Source organism: Acipenser ruthenus, chromosome 2, assembly GCF_902713425.1.
Source record: "Acipenser ruthenus chromosome 2, fAciRut3.2 maternal haplotype, whole genome shotgun sequence".
Taxonomy (NCBI): Eukaryota; Metazoa; Chordata; class Actinopteri; order Acipenseriformes; family Acipenseridae; genus Acipenser; species Acipenser ruthenus.
In genome coordinates, this window is record NC_081190.1 from 188,634 (window position 1) to 213,314 (window position 24,681).

General features: G+C 47.8%; 1 protein-coding gene across 1 annotated transcript; it reads right to left on the reverse strand.

Moving 5' to 3' along the window:
* Nucleotides 1–2,153: 2,153 nt before the first annotated feature.
* LOC117403803 (protease-associated domain-containing protein 1-like) lies at nt 2,154–10,700 on the reverse strand. Its single transcript, XM_034006223.3, has 5 exons — nt 10,536–10,700; nt 6,840–6,940; nt 5,609–5,718; nt 4,981–5,148; nt 2,154–2,878 (listed from the first exon to the last, which is right to left on the reverse strand). Exons 1-5 carry the CDS (start codon nt 10,612–10,614, stop codon nt 2,758–2,760), a joined length of 579 nt encoding a protein of 192 aa, XP_033862114.1. The 5' UTR covers nt 10,615–10,700; the 3' UTR covers nt 2,154–2,757.
* Between the last annotated feature and the right edge of the window lie 13,981 nt (nt 10,701–24,681).

Sequence of the window (24,681 nt, forward strand, 5' to 3'; positions counted from 1 at the left end):
TGCTTTTAATGCTTTTCATTAGGGATCCAGAGAGTCTGCAGACCAAACTGCTTTTAATGCTTTTCATTAGGGATCCAGGGACAGCTAATGGGAGCTGCCTGGGAAGTGCCAGAAACACGGGACCAATAAGTCTGTGTTTTTATTAAAAAAAAACTAAAAATGTATGGAGTCCACTCACCTGCAATGTGTGTTTCTGTCTGGTGAATAAGCGACTGGATTCTTGATCCTCAGCGCAGTCTTAATCACCTTCAACCTAACCTTCCATCAATGTAATTTCTGGAAGGTAAATCTATAGAATAAATACAATATCCTTTGTTTGGAGAGTCGGGATGCTTTATATTGCTATAGCATGACCGATCTAAGGAATGCAATATTATCCTTTCTTTATAAATATATACTATGATCATGCTGGACTCTTGTTATTAAGAATATTCTATCTGCAGTGTTGGAATTTTAAAAATCTATGTTCTGTTTTGTGTTTTTTCCTTCACAGCCATATTGTTTTTGGTCAATAAAGCAAATATGAATATATATATATATATAGATTTTTATTGTAATACCAATTGTTGTACAATCATTGAAAGTAACATTACAGTTATCATTAAAGTATGTAAAGTATTATTGAAAGCACTCATGACTTCAAGGTAATGTTGCATTTTACTCACCCAAAATACATTTTACTCACATAGTGTCTAAACTGGAGAGTAAAATACTCAATGATCCAAAACCTTATCTGGAGCGCTGCCTATATGTAATCACTGCTTGAAACTTAACATATTCAATAACACATGTTTCTAAAGTCTTTTTCACTGTAAAAACATGTGCTGCGGAATTTGTTAAGTTTCTTTTAGCATTTCTAAAAGTAACACTAACAATCCAACTCCTGTTCAGTAAATGGGATTCACAAAACAAAGAAAGGTGTGACAGGGTGAGGGACATGCAGTGGTGAAGTTCGACTGTGTGACGGGGTGAGGGACATGCAGTGGTGAAGTTCGACTGTGTGACAGGGTGAGGGACATGCAGTGGTGAAGTTCGACTGTGTGCCAGGGTGAGGGACATGCAGTGGTGAAGTTCGACTGTGTGCCAGGGTGAGGGACATGCAGTGGTGAAGTTCGACTGTGTGACAGGGTGAGGGACATGCAGTGGTGAAGTTCGACTGTGTGACAGGGTGATGGACATGCAGTGGTGAAGTTCGACCTCCCGACACACAGAGGTGCTAAAGCCATTACCTTCCTTCCCTTGCCAGGATGGAACAGACCAGGGTCTATGGCTGGTTTACGGTGGCTAGCTTGGTAAGGTCAGCCACACAGACACTTTCAACCTTCCCTTCTCCAGTACAGAGATTAAAGAGATACATCTGCCAACTAGTGATAGGCGTACCAGTGACTGGGGCGGCGGAGATTGAAAGTATATAAGGGGACTGTGATGGCTTGGGAGTTAGTAGCGTTTGCATTGCAGATATCCCACTGATTTGATTAGCATTTTCTTATTTGTTTAATAAAAACATCCAAGATCATGCTGAGGTTCTATGCTGTTCTGCACACGTCTTCTACAACTCAAACGAACCCAAAGGGATCTGCCTCGTCCTTTAACAGACACAGCTGGTGATTGGAGAGCTGCTTGAGGACACAAGAGACTCCGCCCTCCCTCCCCAGAGTCCCTCTGAGTGAACAGCTACAGCCAGATTTTTATCCTTATATACATGTGGCCAGGTTGAACTGGCAACCAGTTACCCAATTTAACAAACAGAGATTTACTGTGCCCCTGCCTGCCAAATCTATTCATAACAATAAAACAATCAGTAATTATACATGCACATATTGGCATAATTTGGAAGACATCACCTGCTTGAAATATCCCATCGCTATCAGAATATGTAATGAGCCAATCACAATGCTCCCGGGGTCCTGGTTCCAATACAAGAGCCTCCTGTCGGCGTCAGGTGGGCCGCTGTTCTTGCTCTTGGGCTGGGAACGACAATCTGACTTTTCATTGGTACCAGGTCCAGATAAATAAGTGATCATGTGGATGCTGTATGCACTGTATCCACTCCTGTGCTGGATTGTGTTGCTGATCATTGGGCCCCCACCCGACTCTGTGGCAGCCCTGAATAGATTATCTTCCACTCTCGAAATACTGGACTTTCCACAGAATTCATCATTGAGTGTTTTAATTTACTGATGAACAGTAACTGCATAGAATCAAAAACCCAGAGTGTAAATACATGTTCTGTGCAAGATTGATTTGACTGAACAACAGCCTTACAATATTTGACAAAGAAACAAAAGAAAACAGTCAAAGAAGGGGCGTTTCCGTTGTTTTCAAAGGGAGATGTTTGAGGTGCACAAACCCTAAGCATACACACAGAGCCCACGTCTCCGGAGCAGGACTGAGTGTCAATGCATTTCAATCAGGTGTTTAAAACACTCGCTCACAGGGCAGACCTCCACTCCGGGCTCCACCCACATGAAAGGGAAATAAATCAAAACATATCCCAATAGCAGATTTTTAAATACATTTTTAAATATACTTCAAAGCATATTTAGAAACATTTGAAATACTCATAAATGGCCAATACAATACATTGCAACATTGCACAATATAACTTAGATTATAGAAAGGAAATGTATTGCAACATATCTGAAATACATTTCTAGTGCTTTGAAATATACTGCAATATATTTGTCTTCCATGTGGGCAGAGGGTAACGAGAGAGCAGGGGCCCCTCCCTCCCTCCCTGTCCGAGCAGTGCCTTCCCTACCAGAGGGTCCAGGGGGGCTGCATGAGCTGGAAGGAGGCAATGCTGGACACGTTGACAGGGATAGAGATGACAGCCCACGGCAGGGCATGCTTCTCCAGCGACCTCCGAATCATTAACCTGCAGGGGGAGGAGAGACTGTGTTTGGAGTGGCAATGATGAGCGATTCAGCAGTAGTGGTTATAATAGAAAACTGTGCAAAGATGCAGGCAGAAAACTATCAAAGCAATTGCAAAAACTCTTAATTGGCAGGTAAATCTTTGCAACCATCACCAAAAGTCAAGCAGAGAACCTCCCTTCCATGTCAACCTTCAATCAATGACAGCTACCATTAATATTCAAGCCAGGTCAATTTAAACCCACCTCCCAGCATGTACCTCGCCAGTCTCTCTCTCCCAAATTCAAATTCAAATTCAATTCAAATTCAAAAAATGCTTTATTGGCATGACAAAATGGAATTGAGTTTTGCCAAAGCAATTCAACAATGAACATTATCACAAACAGTCCAGACAATACAATACAACAACAACCCTCCCATTTCCCTCCCTCTCTGTATTTACAGTGGACATGGGTGCGCATGAGTGCCTGGTCCCCGTGCTCCCGGGTGTCTACACCAGGGTCTGTCTCTCTGTCTCTCTGTCTCTCTGGCTGCGGCAGGCAGCTACATACTGGGCAGCTAGCTCTGCTGTCTGCTGCTCCTCTCCTGACAGAACTGGCAGTTTTTCTAAGTCAGAGAGCAGCTGGAATGTTGTGGCCTGATTGGCCAGTTTGGGGAAGTACGTGTCCCTGATTTGCTTATACTGGGGACAGTGTAACAGGAAATGCATTTCTGTCTCTACCTCTCCCAGATCACAGTGACAGCACAGCCTTTTTTCTTTGGCAATCCAGGTTTTTTTGTGCCAGCCAGTTTCGATGGCCAGGCTGTAGTCACTGAGTCTGTACTTGGTCAGGATCTGTCTATGTTTTGTGTTTTTGACCCTGACCAGATATTCTGCTAGGGTAAATTCTTTTTTAGGGCCAGATAGCATTGTAATTTATTTTGTGATTCAATTTCGTTATTCCAATGTACTTTATAATTGTTTTCCAGATTTAGATTAATTTGTTTCATTTTTTGTGCTGGGAGTTTTTTGTTGGTGGTGTTCTGAAGCTCGCTGGTGTTAATTTGGCTCAATTGGCTGAGCTTCAGTACCATTCTACTGAGGGGATCCTCTTGTGGGGGCTGTGTGCAGCTCCACAGTGCAGTGTGGTGGTAGGACTGCGGATCAGCCTGCTGTTGATGGATCCAGTAGTTGAGCGCTCGTTTCTGTATGGAGTAAGGGGAACTGGCCCAATTCAGCCCTGCAAGCGCTATTGGCTGCACTCCTGTGAACCTGCAGGAGGTGTTTATAAAATTCCAAATGGAAAATTTCTATGGGGCTTTGATCCCATTTTTTTTATAATCAGGGTTCATAAGGGGACTCCATACTTCACTACAGAAGGATTGGCTTTATCATGCTGTCGAAAATTTTTAGCCAGATTTTTATTGGTGGTTTAATTTTGTATAGCCGATTCTTTATTGCATAAAAAGCCCTGCGCGCTTTATCTCTTAATGCATTTATAGCCAGGTTGAAGTTCCCAGACGCACTGATTTTTAGACCCAGGTAATTGTAGCTGGTGCTGTGCTCCAGTGTGTTGTTTCCAGGATGAAGTGGTACCTGTTTCTCCCTCTTTCTCCTACTCTCACTCACCACTCTCTCTCTCACCTCTCTCTCCCAGTCTCTCTCACCTCTCCCTCTCCCAGTCTCTCACTCACCTCTCTCCCAGTCTCTCGCTCACCTCTCTCTTCTCTCTCCCAGTCTCTCGCTCACCTCTCTCTTCTCTCTCCCAGTCTCTCGCTCACCTCTCTCTCTCTCCCAGACTCTCGCTCACCTCTCTCTCTCTCTTCTCTCTCCCAGTCTCTCGCTCACCTCTCTCTTCTCTCTCCCAGTCTCTCGCTCACCTCTCTCTCTCTCACCTCTCTCTCTCTCCCAGACTCTCGCTCACCTCTCTCTCTCTCTCTCTCTCCCAGTCTCTCGCTCACCTCTCTCTCTCTCTCCCAGTCTCTCGCTCACCTCTCTCTCTCTCTCCCAGTCTCTCGCTCACCTCTCTCTCTCTCTCCCAGTCTCTCGCTCACCTCTCTCTCTCTCCCTCTCCCAGTCTCTCACTTACCTCTCTCTCTCTCCCTCTCCCAGTCTCTCACTTACCCGTCTCTTCCAAGCAGGAACAGCGCTGGGATGCTGGTGGAGACTGCAGTGCCGTCCTGCACCATCTCCACGTAGAGGCTGTCGTTATCATATGCATTGTCAGCGATGAGGACCGCCTTGCCACCCGCTTCCTCCACCCGGCGAGCCTTGGAGAGGAAAGAGCACCCTCTGCAGGACAGAGAGACAATCGCACTGCATTCACACCATTTAAAATCAAACCCAGTTTAATATCACCATAAAAAAGCTGTCTCTGAATGGTGACAATAAGAGGAGCTGACACTTATCAATTAACCTGGAAAAATTAGCATCACAACACTAGAAATTATCCTGCTTTGCAGAGCACAGTAAACATCATCCTTCTGGCTCTCTTCTCTCTCCAGCTCATTAATACAGGTGGGTGCCCTCTCCTCTCAACAGCTCATTAATACAGGTGGGTGCCCTCTCCTCTCAACAGGTCATTAATACAGGTGGGTGCCCTCTCCTCTCAACAGGTCATTAATACAGGTGGGTGCCCTCTCCTCTCTCCAGGTCATTAATACAGGTGGGTGCCCTCTCCTCTCTCCAGGTCATTAGTACAGGTGGGTGCCCTACCCTCTCTCCAGGTCATTAGTACAGGTGGGTGCCCTACCCTCTCTCCAGCAACGTGACCTGTCCCTCCAGGAACGCTGCATTCCTCAGCTCAGCACAGCCATCGGGAGGCTCTGCCAGCACCAGGTAGATCTCCTCATACAGCTGGGTCTGAGACAAACAAATAAGACGTTAGGGAAACAGGGATGGAAGGAAGACTCCCATTGCATAACAGTGTCATCCATTCCTGCTTTTACTATGACTTTAAAAAAACACACCTGAGCTTGTTACCTATACACTGTGGCCAATCAAGCTCGTAGTAAAACCTGGAATGGGTGAAACTGCTTTGCAACAAGAGTCATATTTCTACTCCTGGGTAAACCTCTCTTCTGCTTCTGTATAATAATGCGTACTGAAGACATTCACACAATCGCTTTACACCCAATTATAAATTATGAGGTAGCTGAAAGACAAGTAAAAAGGGATAGAAGTAAGACTCCTGTTGCACAGCAGTTTCAGCCAGACCAGGTTTTATTATGAGCTTGGTAAGCCACAGCGTAAAGGTAACAAGCTCAGATGTGGCTTTTAATACATTTCTAGTAAAATCAGGAATGGATTGAACTGCTATGCAATCATCCCTGCAGTAAACAGAGATCAAGCTGAAAAAGACATTGGGGTCTATTATAATTATCATCTCATCAGTGGCGGATCTTAATACCACCGAACCTCACTTAACTGTATTTCTGTTGTACAGTAAAACCTGGATTATCTGAAATTCAATGATCTGAATACCTCTGTTATCTAAACAGCCCCCTGTTCACCTGTCTTGTGTGTAGGGCTCTTTGTCACAGATAATGCGCTATTCAGCCCTTCATTTCTGGAAATGTACAGAACAGTGTAGTACTGTATGTTATAACAGCTTGATTTTATTTTCTAAGCATTTATCGGAAAACACTGAAGAATTAAAGAGAGAGACACTTTTGGAATGCTTGTACCAATCATAAAACCAAAACACTCAATAACTTACAAACACAACTACACAGGTGTGTCAAGGTACAACTACACTTACAATTACACTGGAATTGCAATGGCAAACTACCCAATTACATTGTGACTGACCCCAGGTCTAGTATGTAACACATTAGTTAACGTCTGTGTTTCACAAGCTTATTTTTACACACAATTCTAAATGATTTACACTCAGTTAACACTTAAGTTGTTGTGACCCTTTAAAAGCTAAAGTTTAACCCCTTTAAAGCCAGATGGAAAGGGGGGAGGGGGGTGGTACTCACAAAGACCCCCCCGAAATCTTGAGCGGGAGCCGCAGTGAAGATGTAGCCGATGTCCTCGGGGCTGAGAACTCTGAAATACAGGAAGTCGTTCACACCGAGACCTGCAGGGAGTGAGAGAGCGCGGGAGGGAGGGAGGGAGGGAGGGAGGGAGTGAGGGAGGGAGGGAGGGAGAGAGCACGGGAGGGAGGGAGGGAGTGAGGGAGCGCAGGAGGGAGGGAGAGAGCACGGGAGAGAGGGAGGGAGGGAGCACGGGAGGGGGGGAGGGAGGGAGAGAGCGCGGGAGGGAGGGAGTGAGGGAGGGAGGGAGAGAGCACGGGAGGGAGTGAGGGAGCGCGGGAGGGAGGAAGAGAGCACGGGAGAGAGCACGGGAGGGAGTGAGGGAGCGCGGGAGGGAGGGAGAGAGCACGGGAGAGAGGGAGGGAGGGAGCACGGGAGGGGGAGAGGGAGGGAGAGAGCGCGGGAGGGAGGGAGGGAGCGCGGGAGGGAGGGAGGGAGGGAGAGAGCACGGGAGGGAGGGAGAGAGCGCGGGAGGGAGGGAGGGAGTGAGAGAGCACGGGAGGGAGGGAGAGAGCACGGGAGGGAGGGAGAGAGCGTGGGAGGGAGGGAGGGAGTGAGAGAGCGCGGGAGGGAGGGAGGGAGTGAGAGAGCGCGGGAGGGAGGGAGAGAGCGCAGGAGGGAGGGAGGGAGGGAGAGAGCGCGGGAGGGAGGGAGGGAGGGAGCGCGGGAGGGAGGGAGGGAGTGAGAGAGCACGGGAGGGAGGGAGAGAGCGCGGGAGGGAGGGAGGGAGTGAGAGAGCACAGGAGGGAGGGAGAGAGCACGGGAGGGAGGGAGAGAGCGCGGGAGGGAGGGAGGGAGTGAGAGAGCGCGGGAGGGAGGGAGGGAGTGAGAGAGCGCGGGAGGGAGGGAGAGAGCGCGGGAGGGAGGGAGGGAGGGAGGGAGGGAGCGCGGGAGGGAGGGAGGGAGTGAGAGAGCGCGGGAGGGAGGGAGGGAGCGCGGGAGGGAGGGAGGGAGTGAGAGAGCGCGGGAGGGAGGGAGAGAGCGCGGGAGGGAGGGAGGGAGGGAGGGAGCACGGGAGGGAGGGTGGTAGAAGGAATGCGCGGGAGAGAGGCACAGAGGAAGAAGAGCGTCACTGAGTCTGTCAGGTTTTCAGCACACTGCAAGAAGCTCAATGCAAATATCAACATTATACAGCAGTTTGGAGTGAACTATGCAGACATATGGCTAATGTAAAGAATCTGGGCAGGCCGCTGTTGAACACAGTGGGGCAGCAGCACAGTTAATAAGTACAGTGCTGGAACTGGTTTTGAGAAATACTGGAACTGCTCTTACAGAATGTCACGGTACTGAATGGACAATCTATGATGACTTGTGTAAAACACTCTGAGCTGTCTCTATTTTTTTTATTGAAAGGGTTATTACTCAATTTTGATCAAAAATAAGATAAGTACTCAGAACGAATCCCTAATCCGAACAGTGTGTTCCTGTATGCCTTGTATTAGCCACTAGGTGGAGCTCTCTTTACAGGTCATACAGAGCAGGCACAGAGCTGTTCAGGGTGGATCCACACAGGATGTTGTTAAAATTGGTTGCTTTTAACATTTGTTGTGACTGCTCAATCTAAAACAACAACAACAACAACTCATCATCACTGCACGTATACAGAGCCTTTCAAGACCAGGTCCTCTCAAAGCGCCGAACAAACTCTAGCACAGCAATATGATTAAAAACAAAGAGTTTAAAATGAAGAAGAAACATTTTAGTTATTGTTAGTCAGCTATTTCAAATCCATTCACAACCTTAATGCAGTGTTCAAAGAAATGCCTTTTCAAACAGGTATGTTTTAAATGAGACATAGAAACAGGAAGAGACTGCTTGTCTGACCAAAGGTGGTAAGGAATTCCAATGGCTAGGGCCCGGGGCGAGGTAAGAGGATGTGAGGTAAGAGGATGTCCTTTCACTCCTGGTACTCATTTTACACCTGGGAAGTTGCAGTAAACTGGCATCCTGTGTCCGGACAGGGATGTCGGGGATAATAATTCTGTGCTATATAATGGGGAAAGCCCATATACTCCTTATAGGTAAGGAGTAGGATCTTAAAGGCAGATCTAAATCGCACCAGAAGCCTGTGTAACAAGGTAAAAACTGGGGTGATGTGATCACATTCCCTAGAATTCATTAACACTCTCCCAGCGGCATTCTGAACAATCTGAACATGTGACAAAGCCTTTTCAGCTTGGACATCAGAGAGCATTGCAGTAATCAATCCTACAAGAAACGAAAGCATGGAGAAGCCTCTCAGCGTCAGGCAAGGATAGGACCCGAGTCTGGCTATAGTTCTAAGATGAAAAGAGGTGAAAGAAATGTGAGCTCTTCAGTTTGCTGTCTGTTTGGAGTTACATCATAGTTCATTCACCATGTGATTTGCACAGTTGGGGCTTTGGGCTTCAATATGTTTTCCTCATGGACTGTTCTGTTCCAGTACCAACATGCAGAGCTCACTCTGCGGTGCTGGAGGAGTCACAGTTGCCCTGAATATACCACAAGCCAAGTGACCTTATGCCAGTTGTGTATGGTAAATTGCCCTCCATCAGGTTCAAACAGACAGCTGAGGAGTGACATCTCAGGGATTTTCACAAGGATTTCTTCTACAAAGCCCCTCTCCAAACCTAGAAAACAGTCATCCCTTTGCAGATGCCGACTTTGAAACAGCTGCGTTCAAAACTAACAACGTTATCATCCAGACACACACACAGTACATCCCTACCGGCATTACGATGAATCACATGTCAACCGTATGTACTGAGTAGTACAGGATAAGAAATGGCAACGAATGAAAACATGAACATTGCATCAGCGGTATTTCAAATGTAGTCTCCAGGCACGCAAGAAGGTCGTCGGTGTCACGGCGATTTACATTATGTGGAATAACTGGAACAGCCTGTGTGTTCTCAAGACACATATGACTATGCATTGTGACATGCACAAGTCATCTGTACCTCATCACCTTGCGTAGTTTAACCGATGATACTGTAGTTGGAAGTTTGCTAATATGCGCAATACAGAGACTGAACCACAGGAGTGCTACCGATCCGAGACACCCGACCTGATTCTGAACTACAGGAGTCCCTCGATCACGCGGACACAGGTCACATTTTATTGTTCAATCTCGGGGGCAAAAAAAAAAAAAGTAAAAATCTTTAGCTGTAGACAGTGCTGGGCAGAGGGCAGCCTGATTCTGAATATATCACTTAGCTTCCACTAATTCATCAAAATGCACCGTATTATAATACTACTACTACTAATATCAAAATTCTAACATATATTCATAGGAATCTTATCTTTGAAGGCACCACATTGTATGTAGCCACGCACTGGATTTAATAATACATTAACATTTCACGTTAATATATTTTTTTAAAAAGGCATTTACATTACTATCTGTGCATGGGGGTGATGACTGACACAGCCACGTACATCTTGAGATTGTCTGAGTATATATGCTGGTCGTGTATATTTGCTCACGTTAAAATATATTTTGTTTCCGCACCATCCAAACACATTGTTTTCAATGTGGCGCTTTATTTTCAGAGCAATGCATTTAAATACACTGCCGTGGCAGCAGCTCCTGACTATGTACACAGACTGGAAGACAGGGGAGTAGGGGGATGCTATGCTGCGTACAGCGCCAGCTCCTACCTGTCGCGAGCTGTGGAAGATGAATAACAAGCCCCAAAACTTTAAGACAGAACAGCAAGCCCTGGATTCCTCTGATCATTCTGGGTGCACTCAGACCCCACGTCTCGACCGTCGCTCGTCTCACTCACAAGCCTGTGGGTTGAGAGTCACTCCGCGTAAGAAATGCTCGTGGAGGGAGCGGGCTGTGATTGGTTGCACAGAAATGTCGTCATTTAAAGCGACCCGCTTCCAGGTCTGCCAGATTGGCGGTTTTCCAGCCAAATGTGGCTTGTTTTGAAAGCATTTACGGGAAAATACTGTCTCTGGCGGTTTGGCTATTTTTTTTGGCTGTTTTTACCGTGCATGTTTTTTTGTTTTTTTTCTATTGCTTTTCATTATGAGGGCGTCATCAGTGAGGACTTCAATCACCACAATGCCTTGCACACTCTACCACGCCCTCCCCTGGGCGGGACTGTTCTGGAGCTCAGCATCCAATAAATGACAAATCACTCAAATGCCCACACTTGCATTCAGCCAATCCGGCTGAAGAACATGGTGAACCCGCCTACCTCTTTCATCAGGACTGGTTAATATGGGGAGTCTTACAGATAATTGACACTCGTATGCATTTGACCGAGGTTCTTGTTTAATTGTAAAACAGGGAGAAAATTATATATATATATATATATATATATATATATATATATATATATATATATATATATATATATGAGATCGCATTTGATCTCATCACATAAGAAACAGCCGTGCTTATACTGTAAATTGTGAGAAAAAACAAACAAACAAGCAAAACCCATATATAAATAAATAATTTATAATATTACTTACCTGTTATTTTTTATTTTAAATAAATATGTAACACTTATGCTTTTGTAATATATATTTAAGTCTTAAATGGAAGTACAGATTTTTGGCTGGTTTCAAAAACACAATTTGTGTTTTTGAAGTGCATGACTTTTTATTGTGCTGATTAACAATTGACATCACGAAGATGCTGCAAAATGATCTGTCGATCTCGGGCAGGTGTTGTGACTCTCGGTCTCCCAGTTCGTGGCTTGTCATTGACAGAGTGTGTCTGGTTATACCGTCTCGCCAGGTTTGAAATCGCTGGCTGTGAGCACCCAAGACGGCGAGCCACAGTGCGCTGCCTGAGTCCAGCCTCCAACGAAGGCGCCGCTGCTCTCTTCACAGACGTGGCATATTGTTTTATTTTCTGTGATTTTCTTTATTGCTTTTATTCAAGCTTGCAATTCAACAGCTGAAATCACTCCATATCCAGAGTCCAATCAACTGTTTCTCTAATTAGGTGATTAAGTGCATATGCTTCAGTCACAGTCACTCAAGCGTGTCATGGTCAAGGATAAATGACTGAGTGATTAAAAAGAAACCAAAAACATTTCGTCAATGTCCATCATTTATATACCTTATTTTTTTTTCAAAAATAAATGTGTTATAATAGTGATACGTTTCATTTGATGCTCGGTATATTAATCCAGTTATTAAAAGTTGTGTATTTAAGTCACTAGGTGGCGCTGTGTAATGCCAAGTCTTTTATAGCTAATTGTTTCATGAATGTATTGCACGTTTGGTATTCAAGTTAAAACAATGGTTATTTGAATCTGGTGTAAATCATGTTTTCCTTCAACATTGTCTTTTACATTGTTATAACACTATTAATGGGGGGGATTCTGCTTCCTTGTCCAGGGGCTCATACTAGTAGCTACTGTATTTGGAATTTGAGATTTTTTTTAAAAATTTTTTATCATTGCTTTAAGTAAAAAGTGACATTTTATGTTTTCGGTCAGAGCTGTTCAGTCGTTAAGGCAGGTAGATTAACACGGTAAGCTTACGTCTGTTTGAATGGATGTTTACTGTGTTTCTTGCCACCGCATAACAAACTGCCATTTTCATTTTCAGCTTCCAGTAGAGTTTTTCCATTGACCATTGCTGATTGTTACATTTTGAGTTGAATATTTTGTAATTACACGAGACGTAAATACAAGGAAGGCAGGGAGGGATGAGAGACGTAAATACAAGGAAGACAGGGAGGGATGAGAGACGTAAATACAAGGAAGACAGGGAGGGATGAGAGACGTAAATACAAGGAAGACAGGGAGGGATGAGAGACGTAAATACAAGGAAGACAGGGAGAGACGAGAGACGTAAATACAAGGAAGACAGGGAGGGATGAGAGACGCAAATACAAGGAAGACAGGGAGGGATGAGAGACGCAAATACAAGGAAGACAGGGAGGGATGAGAGACGTAAATACAAGGAAGACAGGGAGGGATGAGAGACGTAAATACAAGGAAGACAGGGAGGGATGAGAGACGTAAATACAAGGAAGACAGGGAGGGATGAGAGACGTAAATACAAGGAAGACAGGGAGGGATGAGAGACGTAAATACAAGGAAGACAGGGAGGGATGAGAGACGTAAATACAAGGAAGACAGGGAGAGACGAGAGACGTAAATACAAGGAAGACAGGGAGGGATGAGAGACGCAAATACAAGGAAGACAGGGAGGGATGAGAGACGCAAATACAAGGAAGACAGGGAGGGATGAGAGACGTAAATACAAGGAAGACAGGGAGGGATGAGAGACGTAAATACAAGGAAGACAGGGAGGGATGAGAGACGTAAATACAAGGAAGACAGGGAGAGACGAGAGACGTAAATACAAGGAAGACAGGGAGGGATGAGAGACGCAAATACAAGGAAGACAGGGAGGGATGAGAGACGCAAATACAAGGAAGGCAGGGAGAGATGAGAGACGTAAATACAAGGAAGGCAGGGAGAGATGAGAGACGTAAATACAAGGAAGACAGGGAGAGATGAGAGACGCAAATACAAGGAAGACAGGGAGGGATGAGAGACGTAAATACAAGGAAGACAGGGAGGGATGCGAGACGTAAATACAAGGAAGACGGGGGGGGGGGGTGAACTACTAAGAGATAAAACAATTCAAATAAAAACAAAATCTAAACAAATCCATTTACAACGATATTGACTTCAATCTTTCTTTCACTCTAAATAATTACTCTAAAAGCAACGCGACTCGCTCGATTGCTAACAGGTTTATTGCTCTGTATCCCCGAATTGCAATTTAAATAGCGCCCCTTTTAATGTAAACACATGAGATAATTAATAATTCAAGTCGTTTCTTTGTTAATTCTACATTTTGCTATTTGTTAAGTTCAAGCCGTGTGTATCCAGACAGGATATCTGTATTTTACGAAATCAGCGGTGTGTCGTGACTACATCCTCCTCACAGTGAGAGGAAAGCCGCCTGTTTTCATTAAGGAATATAGCGCTACAACATATTTGAGCTCGATTTAATCCAGCCCATGGTTAAATGATGCCAATTACAGCTTTAAAGACAGGCAGAGAGAACAAATAAATGTAAAAATCTACCAACCCTATATTAATAAGTAACAGTTGCTACCAAATACCAAGCAGTGGTGCACTGCCTTTAAAACTGGAGCTTTGTTTCCCAACGCGTCTCCACAGCGAATGTACGAAAGGCGGAATGTTCCCGAGTAGCACGGGTGTGTGTAACGTGTTCCCTTTCAAGTCGAAAATAACCATCAAGGTATGGGATATTGCCGTCAGGCAGTAGCGATTGGCTGAGCTTTTATAGCAAAGCTGCCGATAGGCCTCTGCGCGAGCTGCCACGTAAGCCCGCCCCCTTGGGAGCTTACTATACGCAGCGCGCAGAGACTCACTTCCTCTTTTGTCTTCAGCATTGGTAGCGGTAGGTATTAGAGCCTGTAGCTGACTGTACTCAAAAAGCTTAAAGCTTGAGAAGCTGGTTTTTGCCCCTTCTCCGAGTTTATTTCAGTTACACTCTTCGGAGTCGTTATTATTATTATTTAAGGATTTTATATATTGTGTATATTTTTATATATTTTATATATTTCCTTCACGCTTTGCTTGCATCGCGTTTCTCGTGGTCTCCCGTCTTTCCTTTATTAATTAATTTTGATTATTGTGTTGTGTTTTGGGTTGTATTAAAATATATATTTTTCTGTGTGTATTTGTATATATTTGTGACGCACGTTGCGTTGGCCTTGGCCGCGCGCGTGTCTGCAGCCCCGGTCTTGCCTTGGCTAGACCGCGTGTGTGTGGAGCCTGCTCTGCTGTCTCCCACGTACTGCCTGCGGTAAAAAAAAAAAAAAAAAAACCGCGTGGTAGTTGTACTGTGCCCACATATACTGTGTCCCAGTCACATAATCACCACCAGCAGTACTGCTGCAGCGAAAAAAAAAAAAAAAAAAAAAAAAAAAATCCCATTCACTACACAGAGGAAGACGACCACTAAGCCTCTATCCCCAGCACCAGCAGGTAAGTAGTGCACAGCATAAGACACTGTACCAGCACATAGCGTCTCCGCTCTGCGGGTCAGCTGACGCTTAGGCGTCTGTGCTAGCGTTCTACGCTCGGTACTCACGCTCCGGCGAGCTGCGCTTAGGCGCTTGGTGTCGGCACTTTGCCACTTGGTGCAGCGCTTCGGCGCTTTGTGCAGCGCATCAGCGCTTGGTGCTAGCGCGTCTGCGCTTGGGGACTTCGGCGCATCGACGCTCGGTGCACGCACCTCGACGCTCGACGCTTCGGCGCTCGACGCTCGGTGCACGCACCTCGACGCTCGGCGCTCGACGCTCGGCGCGTCGACGCCTCGACGCTCGGTGCACGCACCTCGACGCTTCGACGCTCGGCGCGTCGACGCCTCGACGCTCGGTGCACGCACCTCGACGCTCGACGCTCGGTGCACGCACCTCGACGCTTCGACGCTCGGCGCATCGGCGCCTCGACGCTCGGTGCACGCACCTCGACGCTCGGTGCACGCACCTCGACGCTCGGTGCACGCACCTCGACGCTCGACGCTTCGGCGCTCGACGCTCGGCGCATCGACGCCTTGACGCTCGGTGCACGCACCTCGACGCTCGACGCTCGACGCTCGGTGCACGCACCTCGACGCTCGACGCTCGGTGCACGCACCTCGACGCTCGGCGCTTCGACGCTCGACGCTTGGCGCATCGACGCCTTTACGACCAGGGCACGTCCACGCTTCGGCAACCATGTCCGGGTTCCACCGTTGCGTCACCTGCCAGGCAAAATTGCCAGCGAGCGATCCCCATGAGGACTGTGGCGTGTCTGGGGCCAGAGCACGCCGCATCCGCGTTGGCGGATAGGGCTTTTTGCCATCTTTGTGCTGGTTTCCAGACACGCACCCTCCGCCAAAGGGCGAAGAAAGCAGTGGGTGGGCGCTCTCCTTCCACTGGATCGTCCCACACCATTTCTGCCCCGCCGTCATCTACGGCGACGCCGCCAGGGCGGCTGCAGCTCTCCAGGAGCCCGTCCTCCCAGCTAACGGCTGGTCAGAGGTCCCCCACCAGACGCGCTCGGGAGCGCAGCCCCTCCCCTCGTAGGGTACGCCCCCGTCGGGAGTCTAGGTCGCACTCCAGATCGCCTCGACGGAGAGCACGCTCTCGTTCCCCTCGTCGGGACAGGCGATACAGAGACAGGTCGGGGGTGGCAGAGCTAACCTCCAAAATGTCCCAATTCATGGAGGTTATGATGGGGCAGCAGTCCATCCTCATGTCCTTAGCAAATGTGGTGCCTCCAGTCCCAGGACAACCGACTGGGCCCATTGCTAGTCAGCCAGTGGCCCCTCCACAACCTGCACCGGTCGTCGCTCCTCCAGTGCAGTCTCAAGGGGAGTGGGATATCGATGCGCTGTCTAGAGACGCATCTGACATCCTAGAGGGGGACAGTACAGAGGCTGAGGTAGCCTCCCAGCACTCTGAGGACGAGCTCCACGTGCTGGACACCAATGACCCTACGTGGTCTGTGGTGGACAGAGCAACCCGCCACTTGGGCGTCGAGTGGCCGATGGCGGAGCCGCCTCGGCGCTCCTTGTTTGAGTCGCCTTCAGCCCAGTCCAGTCAGTCCAGGATGCTTCCGGCATTCCCGGACTTTATTAAGGAGGTACAGTCCACCTGGGGGGCTCCGGCCTCTGCCCCGGCGACTTCTCGCAAGGCCTCGGCCTTTAACATGCAAGGGGCAAGTGAGGCTGGGTTGGCGTCCTTCCCACCTGTGGACGCTGCGTTCGCCGCGTTGGTGAAGACGCCAACACTATCGGGGCTGACGAAAGATCCTGCATGCCCCAATAAGCAGTGCAGGACCACTGAGGTACACCTCAAGAAGGGGTACGCTGCGGCCACAGAGGCGGTCAAGCTCTCTAATGTGGCCAGCTTGCTGACGGTCTACCAAGCGGCATTAATTAAAGACCTGCCTGAGTGCCCTTCGGCGGCCCTCAGAAGCGAGTTGGGGACCGTCAGTCAACTGCTGGTGAAGCTGGCCCAGCTCAACGCGCGGGCTCAGGGCAGGAGCATCGCGTCTCTGGTGGTGGCCAGAAGGCAGCTCTGGCTCTCGCAGGCGAGAGTGCAGGAACCTGATAAGGCCCCGTTGCTGGATGCCCCAATTACACCGGGACACACATTTGGTCCAGCGGTGGAGGAGATGCTGCAACGCTCCGCCAAGGCGCGGGAGGCGTCACAGCAGATGGCGAAAATGTGGCCAAAACCGTCGTTCCAGCCGAAGCGGCCTCAGGAACATCAGTGGCGCAGGGCACCACCACAGCACCAGCCACGGCCAGGGGGGACTAAGACCTCTCCCTCAAGCACAGCAGCGCGCGGTCAACCTCCTTTTTCAAGACCGCAGCGCGGAGGGTGGCGCCCTAGAGGTGGTGCCAAGCCACGCCCTCGGGGCTCTGGCCAGGCCCCTCGCGAACGAGCCCAGCCCAAACAGCCCTGAGAACACCAGGCAGCTGTTAACCCTCCCCTACACTGTCTCCCAGCTCCAGTTCTGGCAACAATGCACCAACGACATCTGGGTGCACAAAACTATATCCACCGGGTACACCCTTCAGTTCCAGTTAAAACCTCCCCCCTTTCGGGGGGTGGTCGTAACTGCAGTGAAGGACTCGGTTCAGTCCTCAGCTCTGAATGTGGAAATACAAGCATTGCTCAGCAAGCGTGCCATTCAACAAGTAGACCCTGCTCTGATCGACCAGGGGTTCTATTCCAAATACTTCCTGGTGCCCAAGAAGGACGGCGGGCTCCGTCCTATTTTAGATCTGCGAGTACTGAACAAATACCTGCGGGTGTTATCGTTCAGGATGCTTACGCACAGGCACATCATCCAGTCAGTCCGACACGGCGACTGGTTCACCACCGTGGACCTGACAGATGCGTACTTTCACGTTCCCATCTGCCCGGGTCACAGGAAGTATCTGCGTTTCGCATTCCAGAGCAGGGTATACGAGTTTTGTGTCCTTCCGTTCGGCCTGTCACTAGCTCCTCGAACCTTTTCGAAATGTATGGATGCCATTCTAGCTCCCTTGCGGGCTCAAGGTGTCCGACTGCTGAATTATCTGGACGACTGGCTCGTCTGCGCGCAGTCAAAGGAGCAGGTGGCACAGCACACAGTGATGGTTACAGACCATCTTCGGCGGCTAGGTCTGAAGATCAATTCAGAAAAGAGCCGCCTAGTGCCGAGCCAACAGACCGAGTTCTTGGGTCTGCATCTGGACTCAGTGTCCATGGAAGCGACCCTGTCGACACAAAGAGTTGCCTCAATAGAGCGGTGTCTTTCCCTATTCAGGTTGAGACAAACAGTCAGCATGGAGCTGTGTCAGCGCATGCTGGGGTTGATGGCTGCCGCCTCTCAAGCCCTTCCTTTGGGCTTACTACACCAGAGACCTCTGCAGGCCTGGTTCAATGCCTTCGCGTTGCATCCGCGGAGAGACAAACACCGCAGGCTAAGGGTATCCCAAGCCTGCTGGGAAGCGCTACGCTGGTGGAGAGTTCCGTCAAACCTCCGCCAAGGCGTACGCTTGGGTCCCATTTTCAGAAGGCAGGTCATCACGACCGACGCTTCCAACCACGGTTGGGGAGCAGTCTGGAACGGGACAGGGACCCGTGGAGTGTGGTCAGGACCCTGGAGGTCAGCCCACATCAACGCTCTGGAGCTCAGAGCGGTGGACCTCGCCCTCCGGCACTTCTTGCCAGTGCTTCTAGACAAGCACGTGTTAGTGCGGTCAGACAACACCACAGTAGTGGCGTATATCAATCGCCAGGGCGGATTGCGGTCCCCCAGTCTTCACCAGATGGTAACGCGGCTGTTGCTCTGGGCTCAACCGCGTTTAGCCTCTCTGCGTGCAGTTCATCTGCCGGGCAGAGTCAATTACGCAGCGGATCTCCTGTCCAGAGGAGGTCCTCTTGCGGGCGAATGGCGTCTCCACCCTCAAGTGGTGGAGCGCATCTGGGAATGGTTCGGCACAGCGCAGGTCGATCTCTTCGCTTCGCGAGAGACCACGCACTGTCCTCTATGGTTCTCGGTGAAGGACCTCGACAGCCCCCTGGGGGTGGATGCACTGGCTCACGAATGGCCGCCAGGGCTCCTGTATGCCTTTCCACCGATTCCGATGCTCCCCGCCTTCTTGGAGAAGGTCAGGGTAGAGCGAGCGACAGTGATTCTGATCGCTCCTCGGTGGCCTCGGAGAATATGGTTCCCGAGTCTAGTGCAGTTACTGCACGGTCGCCCGAGGGAACTCCCTTTGCGAGCGGACTTGTTGTCCCAAGCTCAAGGACAGCTTTGGCATCCGAACCCCAAACTCATGCAGTTGTGGGCTTGGCCCCTGAGCGGGAGCGCCTGTCAGCCTTAGGGCTTTCGACTGCAGTTATATCGACCATCCAGAGTGCGAGAGCGCCCTCTACTAGGTCGCAGTATGCGTATAAGTGGCAGCTGTTTCAGAGTTGGTGTCTGGCTGAGAGCCACGACCCAGTCTCCTGTCCTATGGCAGTAATATTGCAGTTTCTACAGAAACTGCTGGATGAAGGGAAATCTCCTTCTACACTTAAAGTGTATTTAGCCGCCATTTCGGTTTGTCATGTACGCATTGACGGGTTATCACCTGGTTGCCATTTTTTGGCATCTCAGTTTCTGAAAGGTGCAAGACGCTTGCGGCCTCCAAGAATGACCAGTTTACCGTCGTGGAGCCTTGATGTGGTGCTAGAAGCCCTTACCAAGGCACCGTTTGAGCCTCTCCACAGCGTGGATATGAAGCTCATATCTATTAAGACAGCTTTTTTGCTGGCTGTGGTATCAGCAAAACGCGTGAGCGAGTTACATGCACTTTCAGTGCATCCTTCTTGTACTCGTTTTGCAGGAGACGGTTCTAAGGTCTCCATGCGCCCTAATCCGGCCTTTTTACCAAAGGTTATATCCCCGTTCCACATGAACCAGTCAGTCGAGTTGATGGCGTTCCATCCTCCTCCTTTTTCTTCCCCAGAGGAAGAGCGGTTACACATGCTCTGCCCCGTGAGGGCATTGAGGTGTTATATGGACCGTACAAAGACTGTGAGGCAGACAGAACAGTTGTTCATATGCCATGGTTCTAGATCTTTGGGTCAGCCGCTGTCTAAACAGCGCCTTTCCCACTGGATAGTGGATGCTATTAAATTAGCGTATGAATCTGCAGGCCTTCCACCACCAGGGCAGTTGAAGGCGCATTCTACCAGGGGTATGGCGACATCCTGGGCCCTCTTTCGAGGGGTGCCGGTGTCTGATATTTGCGCGGCAGCCAGTTGGGCTACGCCGCATACTTTCATGAGGTTTTACAGGTTAAATGTACTGGATTCCTCTGCTCCACTGTTTGGAGCATCTGTTTTACACTCTACGACGCCTCAGGATGCGGACGTATAGAGTGGTTGATAGCATGGTGTTGACTGTTCCACCTTTAAGACAGGTGTCATTACGAGCATAGACGCTGAGGCGCAGCTCCGCATATGCCTAGATGTTCTGCCTACGCAGTTGCGTTATGACGTAAGTCTGTCCTACTGCCGAGAATCCTCCCTCGCGACGGCTTGGGTACACTGTTCCCATACCTTGATGGTTATTTTCGACTTGAAAGGGAACGATAGGTTGCGGATGCAACCCCGGTTCCCTGAAAGAGAAAATAACCATCAAGCCGCGTGGTCGCTTCAGAAGCCTTCACGGCCTGAAGAGCAAAAGGGGAAGTGAGTCTCTGCGCGCTGCGTATAGTAAGCTCCCAAGGGGGCGGGCTTACGTGGCAGCTCGCGCAGAGGCCTATCGGCAGCTTTGCTATAAAAGCTCAGCCAATCGCTACTGCCTGACGGCAATATCCCATACCTTGATGGTTATTTTCTCTTTCAGGGAACCGGGGTTGCATCCGCAACCTATCGTTTTCAAGTCTGATCTGTGTTACGTTAGAGACCAGCACAATGTATAATGTGTGAATAGACCTATAAACGTGTCCAATAGAATGAAAGCATTTTAGTGCTGAAGATTAATGTATTTTATTTGTATTTATTTTAAAGACATCTACATCTGATAGCAACGTAGTTAATACATTGTCTTGTTGCTTCGAATCTTACATAAATACACTATGTAACACAATTTTTTTTCCTGGGTAGTAAGTGTTATTTCCTAATTGCTTATGCCTCAAAAGTATAGAAAATGGCTATTATTCCCCACAAACTTTGCTTTTGTGACCAGGACAGTGATATTTTGAAATTTACCTATTTCCAATGAGAAAACAGGCAAATTTGTGTCTTTTCGTTCACATAAAGTCAGAAAAAAACAACATATGAATCCAAATTAACATGTATTTATACTAAAGTAATACAAAAATGACTACAAAAGATTTAGAAGTGAGTAGTTTTTCGAGATTTACGATTATACTGTAAATCACTTTCACGAATCAGCCCCCAAATGTAGTCTCCCATCATATTCTCGTTATACTGTCCTTGGTAGCAGCGTTCAAAGTCCAATATATCCTGGTGGAAGTGCTCGCATTGCTCCTCCGAGTACGCTCCCATGTTCTCCTTGAATTTATCAAGATGAGCATCAAGGATATGGACTTTGAGGGACATCCTACAGCCCATTGTGCCGTAGTTCTTCACCAGAGTCTCAACCAGCTCCACATAGTTTTCGGCCTTGTGATTGCCCAGGAAGCCCCGAACCACTGCGACAAAGCTGTTCCAAGCCGCTTTCTCCTTACTAGTGAGCTTCTTGGGGAATTCATTGCACTCCAGGATCTTCTTTATCTGTGGTCCGACGAAGACACCGGCTTTGACCTTTGCCTCAGACAGCTTAGGGAAGAAGTCTTGAAGGTACTTGAAGGCTGCCGACTCCTTATCTAGAGCTCTGACCAATTGTTTCATAAGGCCCAATTTGATGTGCAGTGGTGGCATCAGCACCGCCTTGGAGACCCATCAGGAATGCCACCATTTTGAAGTCTCCTATGACCTCCCAGCCGTACTCATCATACTTCAAGGCGTCCAGCAAGGTCTTGATGCTGTTATAATCCTTTTTGAGGTGCACCGAGTGAGCCAGGGGAAGAGACGGGTACTTGTTACCATTATGGAGCAGCACGGCTTTGAGGCTCCTGGATGTTCCTCACTCATTCTGGTTACAGGCGATTCCAATTGCCTCGAACAGACTGGTCACATTGTGGCAGAAGCAGAGCCCATCTTGACGGGTGAAGAAGCTGGAAAAAGGTTGGTGACGCTTCCTCTGATCTGCGACTTGCACACTTTCATCCAACAAGTTCCATTGCTTGAGCCTAGACGTCAAAAGCTCGGCATTGGACTTGGTGAGACCAAGATCTCTAATCAAGTCGTTGAGGTCTTTTTGGTTGGGGTAGTATGGGTTTCTCTCAGCTCCACCTCTGAAATTGTCATCTGGATCTACAACGTCTTCCTCGCTCTCTGACTTGCTGCTCTCTCTCCGGAGGAGTGGGTACGGAGAGCTCATGGCAGTGTGGCACCGGGGCGATGGATGAAGGAAGGTCCGGATACGTGATAGCAGGTGCATTCTTGCCAGTCCGACGTTTGGAAGGGTCCACCATGCAGAAGTAGCAGTTGCTTGAGTGGTCAGTGGGTTCCCACCAAATTCTTGGGATAGCGAACTTCATGGCTCTCTATTCCCCTCTGTACCATCCTACAAAAATACATTTATTTCACTCATGACTAATGTGTAAGAGATTCTCGCAACATTTTTCATATATGATATATTTTTTCAATAACATTGAAAATTGTAAAACATTTTAAAATTAAAGACTTTTACGATTTTAAAAATTTTAACAAATTTTATAACATAAAATTCCGAGCAACAATTGTCCATCTTACCTTCCAGAGTTTTTTTGCAGTGCTCGCAGGTGAAATGAGGTGCCCAGGGTTTGTCTTGATACCCGACAGGCATGCCGAAATATGCCTTGTAGGCCTCACACATCTTAGCAGATGCTTCCACGGAGTACTTTTTCGCTCTTGTCTTGATAAATTGGCCGCAGACATAGCAAAATGCGTCTGCAAGATGTTTGCAGCCTCTTGATGCCATCTCAGAAAAATGCAGATATGTATCCACTTAGGCAGCTGGAACTAAACTGAACTGGTGGGCTTAAGGCCCCTGTATTTATACTACTATTTATATTACTGGAAAGTTCTAGAAAGTTCTAGAAGTTACTCCAAGTTTACTCAGCACTGAATCTATCTGGAATGTTCTGGAAAATGGGTCAATTTCAAAATATCACTGTCCTGGTCACAAAAGCAAAGTTTGTGGGGAATAATAGCCATTTTCTATACTTTTGAGGCATAAGCAATTAGGAAATAACACTTACTACCCAGGAACAAAAAACGGTTTTGTATATATTGTGAAGTACTTTGTTCTTTCCAACAGGTGTTTGTCACTTTAATTATACACGAAACAAGGGTAGTGCTCTTTAAACGCCGTGGCGTACGTTTATTTAGCAAACTGTTCAAACAAAAAAACACACAAAACAAAACCTAGCCTTTCTTCAGGCGCTAACTAAACTGAGAAACAGAAAGGCTAACTAATGCAGGGCAGGGTAAGCCTGTTCCCCTGTTTAAACTAATTCCCAGAATCACCTCAGCCAAATCACCGTCCAGAACTTCGTTGTCAAGGATCGCCGTACCTTTATTTTGTTATAAGAAAACCTTTTGTCCAACACGCTTGTTTCACCACTTCAACCCTCTCCCGAACACACAAACTGAAGCCCTTTTTAACCCCGACCTGATCACTTCCATCTGATCAGCATTTGCCGATTAATTATACAATTAAACACTTGTTACATTTGTTTCAACACAGTGTGTGGCTACCCCCCATGGTCCTAAAGCCTCCAAATTACTGTCTGGTACATACACATCATCACATACCCTCCCCCTCTGCACGATCCCGTGGGGTCGGGCATACAAGACTTCTGCTGGCTGCGGAAACCTAGACAGGAAATCAGCATTTATGTGCTCTTTACCTTTTCTATGTATTAAGTCAAAACAGTAAGGCTGTAACGTTAAAAACCACCTGGTTATTCTCGCATTCTTGTCTTTCTGACGATACATCCACTGTAATGGGGCGTGGTCTGTAACCAGTGTAAATCTCCTTCCCCAGAGATAATACCTCAAAGAGTCCACTGCCCACTTGACAGCTAAGCACTCCTTTTCTATTGTAGCATATGCTTTTTCCCTTGGGAGGAGCTTTCTGCTCAAAAATAAAACAGGATGTTCCTCCCCCTCACAGGACTGTGATAACACTGCCCCTAAACCCACTTCCGAAGCATCTGTTTGTAATATAAACGGTTTATCAAAGTCAGGACTTATCAAAACAGGTTCAGAGCACAGTGCTGATTTCAAATCTAAAAATGCCCATTCAGCCTCTGCTGACCATTTTACCATGTTAGACGTGGATGTTTTAGTGAGATCTGTTAAGGGCACAGCTCTTGAGGCAAAATTTTCAATGAACTGACGATAATAGCCAATAAGTCCGAGAAAGGCTCAGACTTGTTTCTTGTTCACTGGACGGGGACAAGACAGAACAGCTTCAATTTTGTTTTGCTGTGGTCTAATTAAGCCACGTCCGAGTGAAAATCCCAGATACCTTGTTTCCTGCAGAGCGAATGCACACTTCTTTTTATTAGCTGTTAAGCCTGCTTCCCTTAACGATCTCAATACCGCTTCCACCTTGTATACATGAGACTCCCAATCAACGCTAAAAATGACCACATCGTCAAGATAAGCTGCTGCATAGTGACTATGTGGCCTGAGTAC

Bases quoted from the DNA above. Each gene is read 5' to 3' on its own strand.
- LOC117403803 (XM_034006223.3), bottom strand. From the start codon at position 10,614: ATGATCAGAGGAATCCAGGGCTTGCTGTTCTGTCTTAAAGTTTTGGGG. The intron at 5,719-6,839 runs GTGAGTACCACC...TGTTTGTCTCAG, and splicing joins AAGATTTCGGGGGGGTCTTT to ACCCAGCTGTATGAGGAGAT. The intron at 2,879-4,980 runs GTAAGTGAGAGA...CTCCCCCTGCAG, and splicing joins TTCCTGCTTGGAAGAGACGG to GTTAATGATTCGGAGGTCGC.